General features: G+C 41.5%; 1 protein-coding gene across 1 annotated transcript in view; it reads right to left on the bottom strand.

Annotated features, from left to right (window-relative positions):
• Positions 1 to 1,486: 1,486 nt before the first annotated feature.
• fbxw5 (F-box and WD repeat domain containing 5) overlaps positions 1,487 to 23,828 on the bottom strand; it is a 44,672-nt gene continuing 22,330 nt past the window's right edge. The window contains exons 4-10 of the mRNA XM_060913081.1: positions 19,915 to 20,098; positions 15,408 to 15,556; positions 12,651 to 12,977; positions 11,091 to 11,265; positions 10,810 to 10,957; positions 9,236 to 9,448; positions 1,487 to 3,860 (exon numbers count right to left, since the gene is read on the bottom strand). Coding sequence (XP_060769064.1) covers positions 3,593 to 3,860; positions 9,236 to 9,448; positions 10,810 to 10,957; positions 11,091 to 11,265; positions 12,651 to 12,977; positions 15,408 to 15,556; positions 19,915 to 20,098 — 1,464 coding nt within the window. The 3' untranslated portion in view covers positions 1,487 to 3,592. The remainder of the gene's footprint in view (positions 3,861 to 9,235; positions 9,449 to 10,809; positions 10,958 to 11,090; positions 11,266 to 12,650; positions 12,978 to 15,407; positions 15,557 to 19,914; positions 20,099 to 23,828) is intronic.

Genomic DNA, 23,828 nt, shown 5'->3' with positions numbered 1-23,828 from the left:
AGCTGACTACGGGCGAAAGGCGGGGTACACCCTGGACAAGTCGCCAGGTCATCACAGGGCTGACACATAGACACAGACAACCATTCACACTCACACCTACGGTCAATTTAGAGTCACCAGTTAACCTAACCTGCATGTCTTTGGACTGTGGGGGAAACCGGAGCACCCGGAGGAAACCCACGCGGACACGGGGAGAACATGCAAACTCCACACAGAAAGGCCCTCGCCGGCCACGGGGCTCGAACCCAGGACCTTCTTGCTGTGAGGCGACAGCGCTAACCACTACACCACTGTGCCGCCTAAACAGAACATCTAATATTTAAAAAAAAAAATAAAAAAATCCCGTGGCGTGACACAAATACCGTACAATTTTCTGTTGAATCGGATATTTATTTGGAGTAACAATCATATCAAAGTATTTGGTATGTTTTATAATAACACCAAAGATTTATACCTGAATATTACACGCCAAAGAAATTGTATCTAGTTTTCCATTCATTACTTCTTTCATACACGACATGACGTCCTACAAATACTGACTGACAATAGAAAAGAGAGCTATTAACTAACTATATATTTGTTTTTCTATCCACATTCACTGGATATAAGCAATCGTGTGCTCTGATTGGCTACTCTATTACTAGGATATCAGCTCATATACTGTGAGTAGAGAAAAACAAAATGGCAGAACGTGTTGCTGAGCAAATCGAGGATGAAATAAAAACTACTTGAAAATAAAGCCCCTCAAAAATAAAAAAGCAACAACATATGGAATGGAAATATTTCATGGTAAGAACCTTTTTTTTTTTTTTAAACTGTCATTTTGTTTACATTCTTCATCTTTAAGCCTTAAAATTTGTTCAGTTTTTTTTTTTTAGACTGGTGCAAAAGCTCAAAGAAGTTTGAAAATTACAGAGCTGAAATGTCCAACGGAGAATTAAATAAATAAAGCTATTCTATGCCTCGGCACGACAGCAAGGCGGAGCTTTCTTCAAAAAAGCAATACAAGTCAATTCGTGCAGCCATCGATAGGTAAGCGGGAATGATTTTATCGGACGTTTTGTGTAAATTTTTTATTTATGGGATTTGCTAAAAATAAAAATGCTCCGTTTCTCAAAATCCAGTGAATGTGGATAGAATAAAATGGTTATTCTACTCAATCTAGTCGTACATGGATTATAATAGTACATAGCTATCAGCTCATGTACAACTCAATTTTGTGGAATAATTGTTACTGTTTATAATTATCAGCTGTAATTATCCTTTTAATATATGAATTATGTCAATTTGAGTATTCAGGTGTTCCTCGTTTCGGAGCCATTTACTAAAATTGATGAACGTGTGATGAGTGATACAAACTGGAGATTTGCGTGTCATGGAAAACGAAAGGATTCTTAGTCGATGTGAACAGCTTGCAACGTTCATCAGCGCTGAATTTACAGTGAAATGAAAATGCACAAATACACAAAATGTTAAACTGCGTGGCTTGTGATGGGAAAAAGGTTTTAATATCACACTTTACTCACATGTCAGACATCGGGGGGGCTCATGCTAGAGAACACAAGCCCATAAAGAACAAGCAGCATGAGAGGCGTAAAATTCTGGATTAGTAAACACCTTGTACTTCACGTTCCTGCGGCATTCTGAACCTGCTTGCCTCTACCAAGAGGTTACGACTTCATTTCACAAACACCCTGAATAAAACATCCGCTAACATGCTTTAAAATACACACTTCTAAATGCTTCTTTCAAGCAATTACGAAAACCGTTTTCTGGGGGAATTTTAGTGTTTCGAGTGTCAAATGTCCGCAGGAATTTTTTTTTTTTTGCTGATCAATATATACAACTCAAAATAAAGCCAGTGCACCATACAGTGGATATAAAGGTCTTTAATTAAAAAGACAATAAAGGGATTTAATGTAAATAATTTTACTCTGCACCTCCAGTCAACTCCAGAATTATTAGCACCCATCGTGAATGTGTAAAATATCACTCAAATTTTGCTCTGCTCTAACAAAAACATCTGAGTATTTCCAAGCAGGAGGTTTGCACACACAACGTCAAAGATCGGTACAGAAGACAGACGGATGTTTTTTAAGGTGTACGCGTCAGGAAATAGATATGAAAACAAACGTTCGTGCACATAAGGTGTAAAGTGCAAAAATATGGAAATTTGTTAAGAATTGGACACACAAGCTGAGGAAATCGAAGACGAATGCCACCTCAATAACAAGCACGCTAAAAATGACGGAAGCCACGGTCTAATGGTCAGAGAAGTAGCTTTGCGACCAAAAGGTCGCTGGTTTGAATCCCTGGACCAGCCCTTGAGCAAGGCATCTAACCTCTAACTGCTCCCCAGGCTTTTCTGGGTATATTCTATGTCGCTCTGGATAAGCGTATCGGCTAAATGCCTCATCTCATCTCTCATCTCATTATCTCTAGCCGCTTTATCCTTCTACAGGGTCGCAGGCAAGCTGGAGCCTATCCCAGCTGACTACGGGCGAAAAGCAGGGTACACCCTGGACAAGTCGCCAGGTCATCACAGGGCTGACACATAGACACAGACAACCATTCACACTCACATTCACACCTACGGTCAATTTAGAGTCACCAGTTAACCTAACCTGCATGTCTTTGGACTGTGGGCGAAACCGGAGCACCCGGAGGAAACCCACGCGGACACGGGGAGAACATGCAAACTCCACACAGAAAGGCCCTCGCCGGCCCCGGGGCTCGAACCCAGGACCTTCTTGCTGTGAGGCGACAGCGCTAACCACTACACCACCGTGCCGCCCGGCTAAATGCCTGTAATGTAATATAAAAACGTTAACTGACGGCATCTAGGATTCTGCGAAATACATTTGCCGAAACATAAAATCGGGTTGCCTCTGCTAGGAGGTAAGAACTTGACCATAGATTCATCTTTTTAACGAGAGAATTTCCACAGACTTGCATCTGAATCAAGACAGGAGCGTAACACCAACACCAACAATCGTTTCAGTCTCTGGATTTGAAACCTGTTGACAATTTTCAGCCTGAAACACAGAAAGCAGACATACACAAAGCAAAGAACAAAAATGCTTCAATGGACATGACAAGAAGAGTATGTTAACGTCATCACGAGTGGGTTTATATAGGAAACGTGGGGTGCTGATAATTTTGCAAGGCAGGGGAACCGATCAATTTTCACGCAGGGCGCCAATACTTATGGAGTTGAATGACTGTTTAAAATTTTTTTTTTGTTTTTTCTTTTTAAAAAGGTCTGGTTTCAAACGCGACATGCTCACGCAGCGGATCAACGCACATCAAATACGACGCTCTTTGGGTGATCTTTTCGACTTTTTTAAAAAAAAAAATTGGCACTAGAGCCGTTTTTCCGACGAAATCGTACCCAGGAGGTTCTTTTAGTGCCCCTAGAGTGCTTCTTTCATTGAACCCAGACCTCCCTGTGATGCCTGAGGTGATACACGACCTCGTAACAGTATTAGAAAGGGGGTCTTTTTAGTTAAAGTGACATCACACAATCACCAGTCAAGATCAGAGAAGCTAGAGAGTGTTTTTACAGTGCTGTCTCCACCATATGGTTTCCTGTTCAGAGTTTGCCGTTGAAATTCGAGTTAGTGTTCCGACGAGCTCTGAGGGAGGCGAGGAGGTCCCGGGTTCGAGTCGGGCGCCGTGCCAGGCGCACCATGCGTGGAGAGCGCCACACTTTGATAGTGGAGTCGTCACTGGCGGACAGCAGGAGCTCTTGGTCGGTGGGGCTGAAAGCCACGGAGTTCACCACGTCGTCGTGCTGCAAGCGAGCCAGACAGATGTTATAATGGCGGTCCCAGATGTAACCGTGTTTGTCTTCAGCACCACTGCAGAAAAAAAAAAAAAAAAGGTGAAAGAAGAGCGTTCATCCTAATAACAGAGGAGCCAATATTTTTGAAACGGTACACAGATGTGGTCTATGATGTCGCAAATTATACACCAATCATCTCTACGGTTACAGGATGATGTGTAGCAGTCGTGGGTGACATTTTTTAATCATACTTGTTCACAGGTTTGGAAACAAACTGCCAAGAAAGCCAGGATAGACTCGACAACAGTGTGTTTATGTCAACTCTTCAGATGATGTACCTCACGTGGACGGTCACATGAGTGTTAATTACATACACAACGCTACTGAGTCATGGGACGATGATGTAAAGATTCAAAACAACTTGCGTAACAGCTTCATGACACATCGAGGCTGCAAGCAGGCAAACAACAGCAACAAAAAATACTTATTTAAAAGAAAATTCACTGATCTAGTACACGGTGACTAGGGATAATCCGAATTTAAAAAAAAAAAAACTTCTTACAATAGCTTTTCATTTACTTGTCCTTCAATCAATCAATTAATCAAATTTTATTTATATAGCCCTTTACAATAACCAAACAGTGGTACCCAAAGTGCTTTACATCAAAGCCATAAAACAGAACAGCAAAACACGGGTTTTGACTGCGGAAGGTGCTGCCGTGCTGCAGATTACCAAAAGCCTTTCAAAAGTACATGAAATAAAACAGACGAAACGAAGCACCCCTCAAAAACAAGGCTCCCCTAGTCAGGATTGAACGCCAATCTAAAAAAGTAGGTCTTCAACTTTGATTTAAAAAGGCCGGGATCAATAGTGGTGCGAATGTCGGGGGGCAGATTGTTCCACAGTCTGGGAGCAGCGACAGCAAAAGAACGACCCCACTGTTTATATCTCGACCTTGGAACTTCTAACAGAAGCTGACCCGAAGAACGCAGGGCCCTACCATGATCACGAATAGTTAAAATCTCAGACAAGTAAGAGGGAGCCAGGCCATTTTTGGCATTAAAAACAAACAGAAGTTTAAAATCAATTCTAAAACGGACTGGAAGCCGATGGAGTGACGACAACACAGGAGTAATGTGTTCACGTCTAGACGTGCTTGTTAAAAATCAGGCCGCGGCGTTCTGTACAAACTGAAGACGTAAAATTGAAGACTGGCTGAGGCCAACATACAGGGCGTTACAATAGTCCAGTCTCGAACTGATACCGTAAATGCATGAATTGCTTTCTCGAGATCCTGCCGACTGAGTAACGGCTTCGCTTTGGCCAAGAGACGAAGTTGAAAAAAGCTCGTTCTAACAACAGAACTAATCTGTTTATCAAATTTAAAGGAACAGTCCACCGTACTTCCATAATGAAATATGCTCTTATCTGAATTGAGACGAGCTGCTCCGTACCTCTCCGAGCTTTGCGCGACCTCCCAGTCAGTCAGACGCGCTGTCACTCCTGTTAGCAATGTAGCTAGGCTCAGTATGGCCAATGGTATTTTTTGGGGCTGTAGTTAGATGCGACCAAACTCTTCCGCGTTTTTCCTGTTTACATAGGTTTATATGACCAGTGATATGAAACAAGTTCAGTTACACAAATTGAAACGTAGCGATTTTCTATGCTATGGAAAGTCCGCACTATAATGACAGGCGTACTAACACCTTCTGCGCGCTTCGACAGCGCATTGATATCTGAGCTCCGTATCAATGCGCTGCCGAAGCGCGCAGAAGGTGTTAGTACGCCTGTCATTATAGTGCGGACTTTCCATAGCATAGAAAATCGCTACGTTTCAATTTGTGTAACTGAACTTGTTTCATATCACTGGTCATATAAACCTATGTAAACAGGAAAAACGCGGAAGAGTTTGGTCGCATCTAACTACAGCCCCAAAAAATACCATGGGCCATGCTGAGCCTAGCTACATTGCTAACAGGAGTGACAGCGCGTCTGACTGCGTCTGACTGACTGGGAGGTCGCGCAAAGCTCGGATAGGTACGGAGCAGCTCGTCTCAATTCAGATAAGAGCATATTTCATTATGGAAGTACGGTGGACTGTTCCTTTAAGCCCACTGTCAAACGTTACCCCAAGATTTTGTACAAATGGTTTAAAAAAGGGGGCCAGAGTACCAAAATTTGTTGTGAAATTTTGGTACTCTGGCCCCCTTTTTTAAACCATTTGTTTATTATTCCTTGAGAATAATACACACAGAGAAATATAAACATCAGTAAAATAATACAGATACAGAAGTTGTAATTTGTATGAGCGATGTACAAACCTCATTTCCAGAAAAGTTGGGAGATTTTCAAAATGCAATAAAAACAAGAGAGCTCCGAGAGCACACTATCCCCCGCTGGGAACTCGGCCAGAACTCTGGTAAAATGCGACTGAACTGAACGAAATTGCAATATGTGTATGACAGACATATAACAAAGAATCCTGCCAAGTTTCGTGAAATTCCTCCAAAAATTATGAGAGGAGTTGATTTCAGAAGGTGAGTACCCTTCCCGGGACGGATGGATGGATGGATGGATGGACGGACATCGCCACGACATAATCCCGCTTCGGGCCTTTCAGCCAGCGGGGGATAAAAATTGTGAGAGGAGTTGATTTCAGAAAGCAAGCACACCTTGATGAAATCGTCCAAGTACAAGGTTGTTAATCAAGGGCCACAACTCTGGTAAAACGCAACCGAACTGAACAAAACAACAACCTGTGTACTACCGACATACAGTGGTGCTTGAAAGTTTGTGAACCCTTTATAACAGTATATTTCTGCATAAATGTGACCTAAAACATCATCAGATTTTCACACAAGTCCTAAATGTAGATAAAGAGAACCCAGTTAAACAAATGAGACAAAAATATTATAACTCGGAGGAAAACGATCCAATATTACATATCTGTGAGTGGCAAAAGTATGTGAACCTCTAGGATGAGCAGTTAATTTGAAGGTGAAATTAACTGCCAGATCAGTCGGCTGGTTGGTTTTCAAAATAATAAACACATGCGTGTATTTCTGTGATAAATCCATATTATCCTGAGCGTATTTCCAACATTAATCAATACAAAGTACCTGCATCTTTCACTTCTTTTAGGACGTATTCACACCTACGTTGTTTGGTCCGGACCAAACGAACCAAATTTCCCTTGGTCCGGACCTTTTGGGTTGGTCTGAATACAAACCACCGAACTCTGGTCCGGACCAAACAAGCAGACCGAGACCGAGCTGCAAGGTCGGACTCGGTCCGGACCAAAGGAACCCTGGTGCGGATCTTTTGGAGGTGTGAAAGCAGACCGGACCTAATCTGACAGTTTTGCTTTTTTGTACCTCGGGAGCTTCCGTCGTTTGTCGAGCATTATGGGAAACAGAGTCTTGACACTCCACTGCAAAGTGCAAACACTGTTTCGGTTGTCAAGGGAACCTTACAACAGTCGTTCAGTCATTCAGACCAGTGGTAGGCTAGACTACAGAGTACAAAAAATGAGTAGGGGGCAAACGTGGGCCGAGGAAGAAACGCGTCCCCTTGTGGATATATGGGCAGATGTCCACATATCTGAGCTTTTGGAGAGAACACACAAAAATGCCGACGTGTTTGCTGTATTCAGTGAGAAAATGAAGGAGAAGGGGTTCACGCGCTCCCCAGAACAATGTCGGCTAAAAGTGAAGAAACTCCGTCAGACCTACATTAAAATCAGGGCCATTCTTTCAAAAAGTGGCGGTACTAGCGACGCAAAAAAGAAATTCATCTATTGCGTGAAGAGCCAGAACTGTCACAACATGATGTGCGCTCATCAGCGCTATCCTCCGTAGCCGCCTTGCCCTTTGAAGTCGTCGTTGATAAATTACTTGTACAACAGCATAGTAATCGCACAATTGTGAAAACAGTAAAAACTGGAAAAAACGTATAGCTTTGATGACATTAAAAAGAATAACAGCACAGAAAGCCTCCATGACTACTTTTGAACTTAACGCTTTGTGCGCGTGTCGTCTCTGACCAATAGCTGAACGACCTCAGGGCGCGTGGCTTTGTTGACAGATTTTGGTCCGCTTACTAAAATGTACAGTGTGAAAGCGAACCGCACCAAAATGAAAAAAAAAAAAATTGGTTCGGACCAAAGCAAGTGAACTATCGAACTATCCTGGTCTGAATACACCCTTAAATCGAGGCTGAATACTTTCTTCTTTGCCGCTGCCTTTTATTAAATCAAATTTGAGACTTATAATTTGATTTCTTTCAGCAATGCATGATGGGATATATTGCTTTGGTTAGTGACCATCGTTGCACACTATTTTTCGTGATGCATTGTGGGATACTTTGAATGCACTTTATAGGGTGTAAATAATCCTCACTAAGGTTTCGGACAGCACTACAAAATGACGTCCCTACTATATAGTGAGTAGGGAGCGATTTCAGACACAGGGAAAGAAACCCCACCGAAAGCAATACCTCGCCCCCGGTGGACTCCGTTCCAGGCGAGGTAATGAATGGGAAACTGGCCTAGTCGTTGTTTTACTGATTCCCAATGAAACAGTGTTCAAAACTTCTTGAATAATCATTCTGCCGTGCAGATTTCATGGTTGCCCTTTCAAAATGGATGTTCAGTGATTATTTGGCTCTTGATGACCGTAAAATTTAGTCATGTGGCCCTCAGTGAAAATGAGTTTGACACCCCCGTTCTAAACAATCCTGAACAGCTTTAAATCAGACTGCAACTAAGAGCTGACACTGGAGACTCCTTCCAAAATAAACAAACATCGCCACCATATCAATGATTCGATAAATGAAAAGTTTGAACTCGTTTTTTTATTATATTATTAGGCTTTTGGAAAGAAAGAGTCAAATGTTCAGCTTGCTTAGAAAATCTTGCTCTATTTGGCCCCCTAGTGGAATAACAGAGACTTGCTCTTCTTTTGAATCTTTCCATTCAATTCTGGACACGTTTTAAAATAATTTAGTGGGTCAGTTTAGATCGTGGGCGACACGGTGGTGTAGTGGTTAGCACTGTCGCCTCACAGCAAGAAGGTTCAGGGTTTGAGCCCAGTAGCCGACGGAGGCCTTTCTGTGTGGCGTTTGCATGTTCTCTTCCGGGTGCTCTGGTTTCCCCAACAGTCCAAAAACATGCAGGTTAGGATGATTGGTGGCTCTAAATTGACCGTGTGAATGGTTGTTTGTCTCTATGTGTCGCCCTGCGATGATCTGGCGACTTGTCCAGGGTGTACCCCGCCTCTCGCCCATAGTCAGCTGGGATAGGCTCCAGCTTGCCCGCGACCCTGCACAGGATAAGCGGTTACGGATAATGGATGGAGTTTCAATGGTTAATGAATCTGTTATGTCCTGTCCTGTTTGACATACCGGCCTTCGAGAACTGAGAGTTTAACAGAGTACACTATTATATCCTTTACCTGGCCACAAAGTCACGACTGACGTCGAGGAAAATAAAGAAGCATTCGTCGTTTGGGGTGAAGGCTCGGTGTGCACGGAGGCTGCGCCGCTCCTCTCGCAGGCTCTTCAGGTCGATCACGTGCATGTCGATCTCTTCAGCTATAGGTGGAGGAGACATGGGGTCTGAGATCACGCAGCCCGCTGGCCACGCACGACTGTTCACATACAGGTATCTGTTAAAACCAAAATACATACACACACACACATCATTTACATTATGTATCATTTATATGATGTTTTAAGACCCTGAGAATTTTCTTGCAGACTAAAAACGGAAATGTCACTCTGATTATTGTTTATTATGCCCCCTAGTGGCCTTAATGTATTACTAGATATACCAAAAACAAAAACAAAAAAATTTACTAAAAGGTACACTACCGTTCAAAAGTTTGGGGTCACTTTGAAATGTCCTTATTTTTGAAAGAAAAGCACTGTTCTTTTCAATGAAGATCACTTTAAACTAATCAGAAATCCACTCTATACATTGCTAATGTGCTAAATGACTCTTCTAGCTGCAAATGTCTGGTTTTTGGTGCAATATCTCCATAGGTGTATAGAGGCCCATTTCCAGCAACTCTCACTCCAGTGTTCTAATGGTACAATGTGTTTGCTCATTGCCTCAGAAGGCTAATGGATGATTAGAAAACCCTTGTACAATCATGTTAGCACAGCTGAAAACAGTTGAGCTCTTTAGAGAAGCTATAAAACTGACCTTCCTTTGAGCAGATTGAGTTTCTGGAGCATCACATTTGTGGGGTCGATTAAATGTTCAAAATGGGCAGAAAAATGTCTTGACTATATTTTCTATTCATTTTACAACTTATGGTGGTGAATAAAAGTGTGACTTTTCATGGAAAACACAAAATTGTCTGGGTGACCCCAAACTTTTGAACGGTAGTGTATGGTTATTAGCTCATCCGGCCGACAGGCTTATGTTGTCCACGTTCCACGAAAATAGCTCAATTCTTCACTGCCGTTTGGCAGGAAGGTAGGTCTGCCTGGGGTGCATATATGTAACTTCGACAGAAATTTACATCATTGCGATTAATAATGAAGATATGGAGTAATTAATCAATCCCTAACGAGCAGTTTCCACACAAATCGCTTCTTCTTCCTCAATTCTTTGCAGATTTTGATTCTTTCTGGAATGAAGGTGGATATAAGTTCTCCCCAGATTTGCTTAAATTACAATTATTAATGAAGTTATGGACTAATTAAGCCTCAATGAGCAGTTCAACAAAAATCGCTTCTTCTCGGTCAATTCTTCACCATTTTGGATTCTTTCTGGCAAATAGGTCGGTATTCCTAGGGTGTATATAGCCCCTCTCTCTCTCTCTAGTGTATATAGCTTGCAACATTTATTGCACAAGGTGGCCCACTTTAGATCGTTCCTTCTGGACTAGACGGGGCCGGAGTGAGCTACGCCGTCCTCGACGGTCTCGTTTTTAGATACTATACACATATTCTTGTTGCAAAACATTTGCATTGAGATCAGTGAAATCATCATCGTGCGCTTTGTGGCATCAGCACCCACCTGTGGTCAGGTGACAAACCCATGCCAATAATGTGGCCGTGAATATCGATCACATGATCTAACGAATCAAAAAATTCCTCCGCGCTGCGCTCTTCTCCCAGTACAGGTCCACACGTGGTCATCTGATCAGGCATGATCCGTTTAATACCTGAAACACACACACACACGCATTCACAGCCCTATAAACTTAAAAGAAAGACGCAACCATGATTTAGATCTCTAACCAGTTAAAAAATAAAATAGAAAAAAAAAGACAGATAGACGAAAAGAAAGACACACACCTATCTGGTGAGGTGAGTAGGTAAGGCTGCCTGTGGTAAACAGTAAATAGGTCTTGTCCTCTCCCTCCCCAGGGACAGAAGGTGCTACCAGGCTGGGATCGGGTGCTTTGGTGCGACTGCTAACCATGAGCCGAGCCACTCGCGCCTCTAGTTTGCGGTCCTGAGTGCTTCCACTCTGAAGACACAAAAACAATACAAGAAGGAAAGCCACTTGTTTGTATTCCAGGCTTTTGTGGTGGTTGTAAAAAAATAAAAAATTACATAACACTACAGCTCAGATTCGAGACGTTTCCCAAACCAAATGATATCTACATAATTATTGCCCTCATTGTTATTCCTGCACTGCAAAAAATGGCCTTTCAAAAATAAGAAATAAAAGATTAAAACAAAGCATATTTGCTTGAATCAGGTGAAAAAAAATCTGCCAATGGAACTAGTCAAATTTGACTTGGTAAGATGAAAAATCTAACCTGCTTTTAGATTAAATAATTCCAAAATAAGATTGGGGAACGTATTATGTGAGATCTGATTAACTCAAAATAATCAAAATAGCTCTTATAACAAGATCGTACTTCTTACATTTAGCCATTCAAGTCATTTTTATTTATTTCATTTTAAGGGTATTTCACTTAAATTCATGACAAAAGTCTTGGCAGTAAAAACTGAATTTAAGATAAATATACTAATATTAGGATTGTTAAATTCTACAACTAAGCATTGCTAGCTTAAAAGATTCTCCTTTTGTGACCTGTAATTAGTAAAATACTCTAGATATGAGACCAGAGACTATCTTGAATCAAGTTGACGACACGTGTAGCATTGCAACAAGTTTATTTTTTTTCCCCATTTCAACATTCAAACATCTCTTAAGATTCCACTTCCCCAGGACCTCAGGCACCAAAAAAATAAATAAAAGTCTACGCATTTTGACTTGCAGTGCTTACACAACGCCAAAGCAACAGTGCATTTTGGGGGCACTGACTATTCATGTGTACGAGGGGTTTACAAGATCAGGCACAAAAAAAAAACAAAACGCTGAACTTAACTCACAGCATTCCAAAAAGACCTCACTAAAACACCCTCCACTCACTCATAGCCTTTTTGAAGGCACTTGTCTGGTCTAGAGTCTGTACAGCATCTAGAAGGAGCTCACTCTGAATGACTGAGAAAACAGTCACAGTAAACTTAGGATCTGTAAGGTGGAGTTGAATTGTAATGAAATATTCAAAGATTTCAGTAAAGTTCATTTATTCCCAAAACAAGTATACTTTTTTTTTCTTGAAACAAGATGAACCGCATTTGACAAATGTCCAAAATGTACTTACTTGTTTTAAAAAAAACCTTGTTTTATTTTTCAAAGGTGCTCCAAATAAGACTTTTTCAAGACATTTTGCCTATACAAGATTTTCAGGATGGACTGTCTAAAAACTAGCCTTTCTAGCTAAATGAGGTTTTGCTTGTTGGGCAATTATGTCTTATAACAAGGGTGGCTAGATGTTTTGACTTGAAAATAGACAAATAAACTTCCTAAGATTTTTATTTTTTGCAGTGAATACCCACATGTCTGATGTGCTCATATCTGGACGGGCTGAGATGGGGCAGATAGGGCAGATGAGTAGAGTGCCTTGTTTCAGTATGCGCTTCGCCCTCTTCGTCATCATCTTCCTCACTGTCTGACGCTCCTACGTTGAAAAGCAGAGGCTGGTAGTGTTGAGATTCTCTGTTGTGTTGATGCTGGGCCTGAGATTGCGCCTCGTAGTCGAGCAGCAGGTCGGGCGTGTCGTGCCGTCGGCAGTGGGCCACCATCACTGTACGAATGGTGCTGGCGTTGACATTCTGGATCTTGAAGAGGCGCTTGACCACGTTAACGTTTTCAGACTCTATGTCCTGGAGGGACAGACAGCAAACTGTATTTTATTCAAAAATCAATATTCAACCTAAGTAGATATGGAGTAGGTAAGCACATTTTGGGTACATGATCGTTTTGATAGTTCTCCAAGCAACTGCCCCCCCAAAAAAAAAAAACTAAAGATGATTGTACACGGGGCAACTTTTTGGGCATTGTTGCCAGGCAATTGTGCTTCGACACTTTCCCATCGTGATTGGGCAACATAATTTCTATTGAAACAATTTTGATCGTCTTGGACCAATTCTGAAGATCATCCAATCAGAGTGCTAGCAGCAAATCACATGCCCACCTGAGAGCTTCTGAAATTTTCAACAAAGATTGCGGCGTCTCAACAGCAGTGGAGCGAAGAAAAAGAGAGACGACTTATATCTTTTTACACCGGTAAGTTGTCATACCTTACAAAACTAACAGACATCTATTTTTACATGCTCAGGATGTAATTAAGACATCGATTTTTTTTTTCAGCTAAGTGTAAACTGCCGTTAGCTAACCACCGCTCCATAGTGACTGAATAGGATTTCGCTAACTAGCGGTGGGTTTTGCTCACATAGTTAGCTGAAAGTTATCGCTAGCTATGTACAGTGGCATGCAAAAGTTTGGGCACCCTTGCTGAAAATGTCTGTTACTGTGAATAGTTAAGTGAGCAGAAGATGAACTGATCTCCAAAAGCCATAAGGGTAAAGGTGACATATTTCTTTAATATTTTCTGCAATATTACATTTTTATTTCCATCATTTACAGGCGTAAAATACCAAAAAATGAAAAGGACCTGGAGCAAAAGTTTGGGCACCTGACATAGTCAGTACTTAGTAACACCCCCTTTGGCAAGTATCACAGCTTGTAAACACTTTTTGTAGCCAGCTAATAATCTTTCAGTTCTTACCTGGGGGATTTTCACACATTCGTCCTTGCAAAAGGCTTCCAGTTCTACAAGTTTCCTGGGCTGTCTTGCATGCACTGCTCTTTTGAGATCTATCCACAGATTTTCAATGATGTTTAGGTCAGGGGACTGTGAGGGCCCGGGCAAAACCTTCAGCTTGTGCCTCTTGAGGTATTCCATTGTAGATTTTGTGGTGTGTTTTGGATCATCATCTTATTGTAGGACCTATCCTCTTTTTAACTGCAACTTTTTACAGATGGTGTGATGTTTGCTTCCAGAGTTTGCTGGTATTTATTCGAATCCATGCTTCCCTCGACCAGTGAAATGTGCCCTGTGCCACTGGCTGCAACACAACCCCAAAGTATGATCGATCCGCACCCATGCTTCAGAGTCGGAGAGGTGTTCTCTTCCTGGAATTTGGCACCCTTTTTTCTCCAAACATACCTTTGCACATTGTGGCCAGAAAGTTCAATTTTGATTTCATCAGCCCACAGGACTTGTTTCCAAAATGCATCAGGCTTATTTAGATGTTCATTTGCAAACTTCAGACGCTGAATTTTGTGGCTAGGACGCAGGAACGGTTTTCTTCTGATGACTCTTCCATGAAGGTCATATTTGTAGCATAGTAGAACAGTGCACCACCACTCCAGGGTCTGCTAAATCTTTCTGAAGGTCTTCTGCAGTCAAACAGGGGGTTTTATTTGCCTTTCTAGCAATCCAACGAGCAGTTCTTTCAGAAAGTTTTCTTCATCTTCCAGACCTCACCTTGATCCCGACTGTTTCTGTTAACTGCCATTTCTTAATAACATTACAATCTGAGGAAACAGCTACCTGAAAACACTTTGCTACGTTCTTGTAGCCTTCTCCTGCTTTGTGAGCATCAAATTTTTTATTATTCAGAATGCAAGGGAGTTGCTTAGAGGAGCCCATGGCTGTTGAATTTAGGGACAAGTTTGAGGAGTCAGAGAATTTATACAGCTTTGAAATCTGCATCATCTGACCTTTCCTGACGAAGAATTTGAACAAGCCACAGCTCGATCAGCTAATTAAGGTCTGGAAGCTTGGTAAAAGTTACCTGAGAACTCAAATGTATTGGGGTGCCCAAACTTTCGTATGGTGTTCCTTTACTTTTTTCACTCTCCATACTTTTTAAAAAAATACTTTTTTAACTATTCACAGTAACAGACATTTTCAGCAAGGGTGCCCAAACTTTTGCATGCCACTGTAGGGATCATGTTAATTCTCTTGCATCAAGTTAAAAGTAATGGGAAGCTCATGATTTTTTTTTCCCTTTTGTGAGTTGCTCTTATCTGATTGGTTGTTGCCAATTGTCTGTCTCACCTGGTTGCCCGTAGCTGGCAACACTGCCCGAAAACATCGCCCAAAAAGTTGCCCCTTGTATCATCACCTTAAGAGCCCGGATGTGAAATCTGCTCATTCAGATTAGCACAATTTTAACTCTTCGGTAGTTCTGTAACCTTGGCGGAAATGTGCTTCATATTGAAAGTACAGAGTTCGAAGGTCAGACCTGAAAAGCTTTGTTGAGCCAAAGCACAGTGCAGGAGGTCATGTTGCCAATCCAATGCAGGTTGCCAGAAATGAGATGAGTCTCATTTAACCAGCACCCAAAAACATCATAGGGCTTGTTCCTCACTCGCGAAAGCAGCGTGTAGTTCTCTAGAGATCCAAAAACAAGATTTCATAACTTGAGTGAATAAAGAGCGGATATACAGTACATACAGTCCTGTCCAAAAATCTTACGCACTCTACTTTTTTTCATACAAACTTTGTTATAGATTTCTATTTTATGACTTGTACATTATCGAGTCAGTACAAAAACATTTTAGAGTTCCAAACGTTCATTTATTTTCCAGCACAAAATTAAATGTTACAGGAAAAAATAAATTTCCGTCTGAGCAGCATATTACATACATAATGACCACTTTTCAGAATAAAAAAGAAAACATAATGAAGGCTACTGGGTTTTGGGGCAAAATGAAGACGTGAGTGTGACAGTCAAAGTGTCCAGAAGAACTGGGGCTGGTTCTGGAAGATGCTCAGTAAAACCTACAGCTCACTTCTAGCCTAGTAAACTAGACCCACCCGCCTAGCGGCCAAAAATATTTTTGCCTAGCGAGTGGGTCTAGCCTCGCACCATATAAACAAAAACACCCCGGGCATCAACTCGTGCCCGCCAATCACAACGCAAGGTTTTTGTTTGGATTCTTTGGGTGGGCTTTTGCAGGAGTGACGACAAAGCTGCGCGACGCTGGAGAAAGCGCAACAGGAAAGATGGCTACGGCTAGTGAACAGCGCTCGTTTGACTCCTCTTTGGAATCAGTTTTAGAAGAATTAGACTTGGAGTTTTCGTTGAAACATGAGCAGGAAGAGGCTCTCCGCTCATTCCTTTTCAAGAAGGACGTTTTCGCTGTTTTGCCGACCGGCTATGGCAAAAGTCTGATCTACCAGCTGGCTCCGCTGGTAGCCAAAAGGATGGGGCTAGTTTGTGCAGTACGAAGAATTAATAAACAGCTTTGAAACATTACTTTTTGATTGTTTCTTATTTTCCCGTTATTTTAAATTTAAGGGAAATTATTTCACCAAACACCACTAAATAAAAACTCTCAAAAACAGTTTAAGCAAACCCTTGAAAAACACTTGAAAAAAATAAGTGTATGTTAAGTATGTGGTACAGACTCCAAACTTGTGGTCATTATCTCCAAACTTCTTAATATCTAGAACCTGTTTATTAATTAATACGCATTTTGAAAAATTATTTATTTCAAGGTCTCCCCCACTGCTTTCTGTCGCTCTGACTACGTCACAGTCACTGTTGCGCTGATTGGTCAGAGCGTTGGCCTATACGCACAGAGACAGTTTGAAAGACAGCGGTTTGTTCCCCCCACCCTTCAGAAATGTCTACGGATCGAGGCCAGACTAAATATTCACATTTAGTCTGGCTTGCCAGGCTAGCTCACTTCCTTATCAAACTGCACTCGTTGTATACGAGACGTTTTTTTTTTTAACCCTTTGATGCAAAACATATGCCCACCCCTTCTAATGCACAACATGGGTCAAAAACGACCCGCATTCATTTTCCAGGTTATTTTATGCTGACTGAGTTTTTCTTTGCTCTATCTTTTGAAATCAATTTATTTTATGATTGAATATTCCAAGTATTCTTTAAATATCTTGTTTTTCATTACCACAAATCATTAATTTAATTTTTTCTTTCCTACTTTATGAACAAAAATACTTTTTATATTACTACACATGGGTCATCCGAGTGTGATTTAAAATTAAATGTCTTAATACTATAATAATAATAATTTGTTTCAAGTAATTACTTTAGCAGTGAGGGGCGGCACGGTGGTGTAGTGGTTAGCGCTGTCGCCTCACAGCAAGAAGGTCCGGGTTCGAGCCCCGTAGCCGGCGAGGGCCTTTCTGTGTGGAGTTTGCATGTTCTCCCCGTGTCTGCGTGGGTTTCCTCCGGGTGCTCCGGTTTCCCCCACAGTCCAAAGACATGCAGGTTAGGTTAACTGGTGACTCTAAATTGACCGTAGGTGTGAATGTGAGTGTGAATGGTTGTCTGTGTCTATGTGTCAGCCCTGTGATGACCTGGCGACTTGTCCAGGGTGTACCCCGCCTTTCGCCCGTAGTCAGCTGGGATAGGCTCCAGCTCGCCTGCGACCCTGTAGAACAGGATAAAGCGGCTAGAGATAATGAGATGAGACTTTAGCAGTGAATGGGGCCAGTTATTTATTTATTAACTATGTTGTTAGCTAAGCCAACTACAATAAAATTAGCTAACTAAAGTAGAATATGTCAACACCTAGGTAGCTAATAGTAATTACTTGTAACTTTCTGACAAGTAATCTACTCACTCTCAAGGTAACCTAAACATAATCCATTTTTTTTTCTAAGGTAATGTTAGAACAATTGAAAAACATTCCTTCCATGTATTAGACGGGCAAAGGGCGCTGTGCTGAGCTGTGAAATGTCTGACACAAGCACAATTCACAGTTCCCACCAAACGCTGGAGTAACTGCATGCGGGTCGGTTCTGACCCATGTGTGTAAACTTGATGTAGAATTACAAAAGCTGTGCTTGTTCATAACTTAAGAAAGGAAAAATAAAAATGATGATTTGTGCTAAGAGCAATTCCAGCGTTATGGACGTGACACTTGAACTCAAAATGGCAACAAATGACCCAGCGCATGTTTTATTGTCTCCCAGTATTTAAACAGGTGTTGCATATTTTAAGGCTGTACCATACTGGAGAAGTGATAGAACAAGAACAATTCCCATAGTACATCTAGGGCATGCCAGAAAACGCCAATAAAAGATGCGTTATGGATGTCAATCAATCAAGTCAAGTCAAGTTTATTTGTACAGCGCTTTTAACAATAAACATTGTCGCAAAGCAGCTTTACAGAATTTGAACGACTTAAAACATGAGCTAATTTTATCCCTAATCTATCCCCAATGAGCACGCCTGTGGCGACGGTGGCAAGGAAAAACTCCCTCAGACAACATGAGGAAGAAACCTCGAGAGGAACCAGACTCAAAAGGGAACCCATCCTCATTTGGGCAACAACAGACAGCCTGACTATAATATTAACAGTTTTAACAGGTATAACCCTCAACTGTCCTCATGGGGCCGTCCTTCACAGGAGTGGGGCGATAAAATGTGACAGAAAAAGTATCACTTTTCTTGGGTGACTGTACATTTTTATCAAACTCTGTGAAATTATAAACCTAATGTCGAAATGGAGATATCCATTTGATAGAGGGGTCCAAGGTGAATATTAAAAAATCTTTGTTTAAAATATTTTGTATTTCATGCAGAGTTTCGGAAGGAAAAGTCAGCGTTATGGATGTGACGAAATTCCGTTATGGATGTGACGCGTCTGAAATAGACATGGCATATGTTTAGAAAATCAGCAATTTAACCACCATAACCCTTTGAAAAAAACTCTCTAAATATCAGCTAAAACTATCAAAGTTCTTAAATAATATTTAGGATGGCTATTGTTTTGCTGTTTTGTGGATTTTAGCATACATTTCTGTGGCTTGTGGCAATAATATAGAATTGTACATGATCAAAGTTGATTTTAGCTTGGGGTTTACGTTATAAGAAAGAAAGACTGACAGTGACATATTAGGTTGGTTACAAATTGGTTCAACTTATTCACATCTGTAAAATACAGGCCTAGGTGATATCTCTGGGAGTGGTTTTGATGTATTACATGTTGCTTTATTTTTGCATGGTGAGGTTGACATTTACATGGAATTGCCCCTAAACAAAAACAAGATATTTACTGCATATTTGGAAAAGTAAATGACAAAATCAATTTATTTCAAAAGTAGATCATAGAAACACTCAGCCATACACGAAATAACCTGGAAAATGAATGCGGGTCGTTTTTGACCCATGTTGTGCATTCGAAGGGTAGTGATACAAAAAGGGTTTTTATTCAAAAAGTAAGAAAGGAAAAAATAAAAATAAGGATGTATGATGATCAAAAAAAGTGAATTGAGGAATAACTTGAATACTGAATGATGGAATTAATTTATTGCAAAGATATAGAAGGTAAAAACTCAGCCGGGTCACTTTTGACCCATGTTTTGCATCAACGGGTTAAAGAAAAGGGTCATCTCACACCAAATACTGACTGTGTTTCATTTATCATGACTTACTGCTTATAGTATTTTTTTAATGTTGAAACATTTCATTTCATTACTTTTAAGCCATTTTTGGTCTCCAGCATTTCTTCACATGTGCCGAAGACTTCTGCACAGCACTGTATCTTGGAGGAAGCATTTAAGAGAAAGTGTAAGTAAAATATATTCACTAATTCCATGCGACTTCATCTTGCACACTGTTTCGAGCGATAATTTCTAGTCAATACTTTCTCCATTTCCAAAAACATGATTTTTTTTTGGATTGAGACTGTGTTGGGTTAATAGATTAACAGCTGTTAATACTGTAGTTAACTAGTATTAGAGTTAAGAGTGTGTTGAGTGTTTCTCACCTAAGCTGATGACAGCGATCTCTCCAGAAGAGCAATGGTGTGGTCCCACATAGACCCCCGACACCAGGAGCAGAGTGTCGTCGCTGTTGAACTGGGAGAACTGTGTGTATCCCCAGTTAAACTGGCGCATGCTGGAGCTGTGCACCAGAGAGATGGTGCCATCTGGGCGTTCGGTGTCCCAAAGCTAATGCAGGAAAGGTGTACTGTACATATTAGTGCCCCGTTAGCTATTAGGTGTCACAAGAGACTAAAAAAACCTGTTGAGGCGTGCTTCTTTCTCATGTCGCTGTGCGTATCGGATCAGCATCAGGCGATGCTTAGAATCTCGATATCGATTCTGTATGGAAAATGTGTGCGCTCGCATTTAATAATTAAAGCTAGACGGCCTTTCGAGTTCATAAAATCGGCGAAATTTAGTTCCCTTTGAAATTTGGTCATTGTGATATATGCTTATTTCTGACAAAATATCAGGTCATTCTATGGCTGGGAAGTTATTTAATTTGAGGGGATTAAAGCAAATAATGTGCATGAAATCGCTCGCTTCACGCAGTCTAGCAGACAGAGGAAGTGTGTGTGTCCATGAGCAGGTTTATTTACTAGTGGTGTGTCGTTCACGAACGAACCGTTCTTTTTGAACGAGTCTTCGAAGTGAACAACTAGAACTAGTTCGCGCTGCCTCTCGTTCTCGGTCGTTCGCGAATCAGCAGTCTCTGCTCGCTGGCAGCAGGGCGGTCGCTGAATCTCGGTCGTTGGCGAATCAGCAGGATCTGTTCAGTAGCAGAAGGGCGTCCAACTTGTATTTTGATCTGTGCAGAGCAGCGCCACTTTACTTCTTTAAGGGCTATCTGAGCCCTATTATCAGAGCGTTGACACATGCCAGGTCTTTAGTTTACAATTTAGAGCTCTCACTCATCAATACATTTCAGTTCACAGCGAACGAGCTCAGCAGTTCGCGAACGAACGAACAGCCAGCAGCCAGCCTGCCTGCTGTTCGCTGAATATGATGACTTGTAAAGTTGTTTATTCTCTGAAATGAGTGTTGCTGTTAAATAAGCAATTTTTTTTTTGCTTAATGGGTTTGAGAGAACAACTGCATAGCCGGCAGACCATGGCTCTACTAAAATAAATATAATAAATATAAAAACAGCTTTATTCTCATCTACATTTAATTAACTTTCAGAGCTTTGTTTATGTAGTCTTTTTCAGATAATGCTAGGATAATGTTTTTCTTCCATCTTTTTCTCAAGCACATTGTAATGTATGAAAATCTATTGTGGATGGCACCTCTGCTGCCTCTCGTTCACTCAAGATGAACTAAACTTCGGACGACAGCCATTGTTGTGCCGCTTTGGTGTGACGTCATCAAAATGAACGAGTGAACGAACTGAACGAACGAATTTCTTTGCTGAACTGACCGACATGAACGAACTGGCGGAAATGAATTGCCATGTCCCACCAATATTATTTATGGTACTTCTTCTTCTTCTTCTTCTTTTGGGTTTTACGGCAACTGGCATCCACAGTGTTGCATTACTGCCATCTACAGGTTTACCTTTGACCGTGCACTGACAGTTCCATCATTCTGTCGCTGAACGCCGATATTTATTAGTTTGGTCCTGCGTTTCCTTTCCTTCGTATATAACATAACGTCTTTTCTTCTCGCTTTCTTTCCGTTACTGTAGTCAGTCTTTCACGTTTCATTCGCACACTCACGTCCGCCATTTTTCTCTCCTGTTTCAAATTTGTATCCCACAATGCCTTGTGCAAACGGGGAAAGCCCACCACGTCATGCATGATGTAATATCTTGAATCGGGTCAGGATGAAGCAGGAAAAAAATAGCGAAGAATTTCAGGCCACGTGGCCTTAAATTCATTAATTGTTCTATTTTAAAATAAAAACCTAATACAATTGGAAGTCTGTGATTCAAATTCAGTCGCTTTCGGTGCACTAAACGAAAATAGCTTGGTGTCGGGGAAAATTATTTTTATGGCCTACACTTGAAAAATCTGAAAGGCGGTCTAGCTTTAACAATTACTCGCCGTAGGTGAGGTGAATATCAGTGAATAATAAGTGAGACGAAGTTGAGGTCATTGTTCACTGATATTCACTGAGCCTGAGCTGGATAACTGTTTTAGCATAAATACACAGGTGATTATTTAAAAATAAAAAAAATAATTATTAAAATGAAAAATATTATAAAATTTAAATTTATAAAAATAAATAACAAATACAATTTAATTACTTTTTTTAAATAATTTATTTCAATATTCAAAATCGGCATGTAAATGTAATAACAGCGCACTCAGACTTGTGTCACTGATCTCCACCGACTCACATAAAATACTTTTTGAAATCGATAAAATAAATCACAATCCCACCTTACCTTTGACTACAACCCCGATTCCAAAAAAGTTGGGACAAAGTACAAATTGTAAATAAAAACGGAATGCAGTAATTTACAAATCTCAAAAACTGATATTGTATTCACAATAGAACATAGACAACATATCAAATGTCCAAAGTGAGACATTTTGAAATTTCATGCCAAATATTGGCTCATTTGAAATTTCATGACAGCAACACATCTCAAAAAAGTTGGGACAGGGGCAATAAGAGGCTGGAAAAGTTAAAGGTACAAAAAAGGAACAGCTGGAGGACCAAATTGCAACTCATTAGGTCAATTGGCAATAGGTCATTAACATGACTGGGTATAAAAAGAGCATCTTGGAGTGGCAGCGGCTCTCAGAAGTAAAGATGGGAAGAGGATCACCAATCCCCCTAATTCTGCGCCGACAAATAGTGGAGCAATATCAGAAAGGAGTTCGACAGTGTAAAATTGCAAAGAGTTTGAACATATCATCATCTAAAGTGCATAATATCATCAAAAGATTCAGAGAATCTGGAAGAATCTCTGTGCGTAAGGGTCAAGGCCGGAAAACCATACTGGGTGCCCGTGATCTTCGGGCCCTTAGACGGCACTGCATCACATACAGGCATGCTTCTGTATTGGAAACAGGGATGTGATTTGGGGCTGGTGAAATTATCTGAAAATTTTAGCCGGGGGTCTGGGGGCCGCAGGCCCCCAGCTGGTCCAGGGCAGCACCCTGGTGGGGGGACAAGGGGGGAAGCCCCCCGAAGCTCCTGGGTTTTGGGGTTTTCTGACTTAAAAATTGTACTAAAATGGCAAGCAAACACACAAGAAAAAACTTGTCATGATTAACAAATTCAAGCCAATTTAATGGTCAACATGCAACTCTGACACACACACACACTCTCGCTCACTCTCTCTCTCTCTCACTCGCGCGTGCACACACTCTCTCGCTCGCGCGCACTCTCTCACTCGCGCTCTCTCTCACTCGCGCTCTCTCTCACTCGCGCTCTCTCTCACTCGCGCGCGCGCACTCTCTCTCTCTCTCACTCGCGCGCACTCTCTCTCTCTCTCTCTCACACACACTCTCACACACTCTCTCTCTCTCACACACACACACACACACACACACTCTCACTCACTCACCCCCCCCAAAGAACCAGCGCGGCAGGGCCCGCTAGCCCCGCACCTTGGGACGTAATTCACCCCGAGGCGAGCCGCGGCGCTCCGCTTAGGTTTCGTTTCTATCCCGGGCTCCAACCCAACTTTGGACGCTCGTAGCTCGGGCAGGGGAGGTCCCAGTATCCCCAAACTTGACAGCCAGAGACCTCTGCCCTCTCCCCAAAGAACGAAATCGCTGAACAAATGTCTCACAGTCTCATGTCCAACGTCTGTAGCAACCTCTTTCTCCAACCATTCCCAGCGGAACTTGTTTTTCACTATTCTGTCGATTTCTTTAACTCGATTTGCATCTTTACGCTCGATCACGGAGGCTGCCATCTTTCAACTCTGTTTGAAGCGAGCTTACGTACAGCTATCTAACAA

The sequence above is a fragment of the Neoarius graeffei genome, chromosome 28, assembly GCF_027579695.1.
Source record: "Neoarius graeffei isolate fNeoGra1 chromosome 28, fNeoGra1.pri, whole genome shotgun sequence".
In the NCBI taxonomy this organism is placed as follows: domain Eukaryota; kingdom Metazoa; phylum Chordata; class Actinopteri; order Siluriformes; family Ariidae; genus Neoarius; species Neoarius graeffei.
The sequence above is the reverse complement of the archived record's forward strand: the minus strand, read 5'-3'. Positions and strand labels throughout refer to the sequence as shown.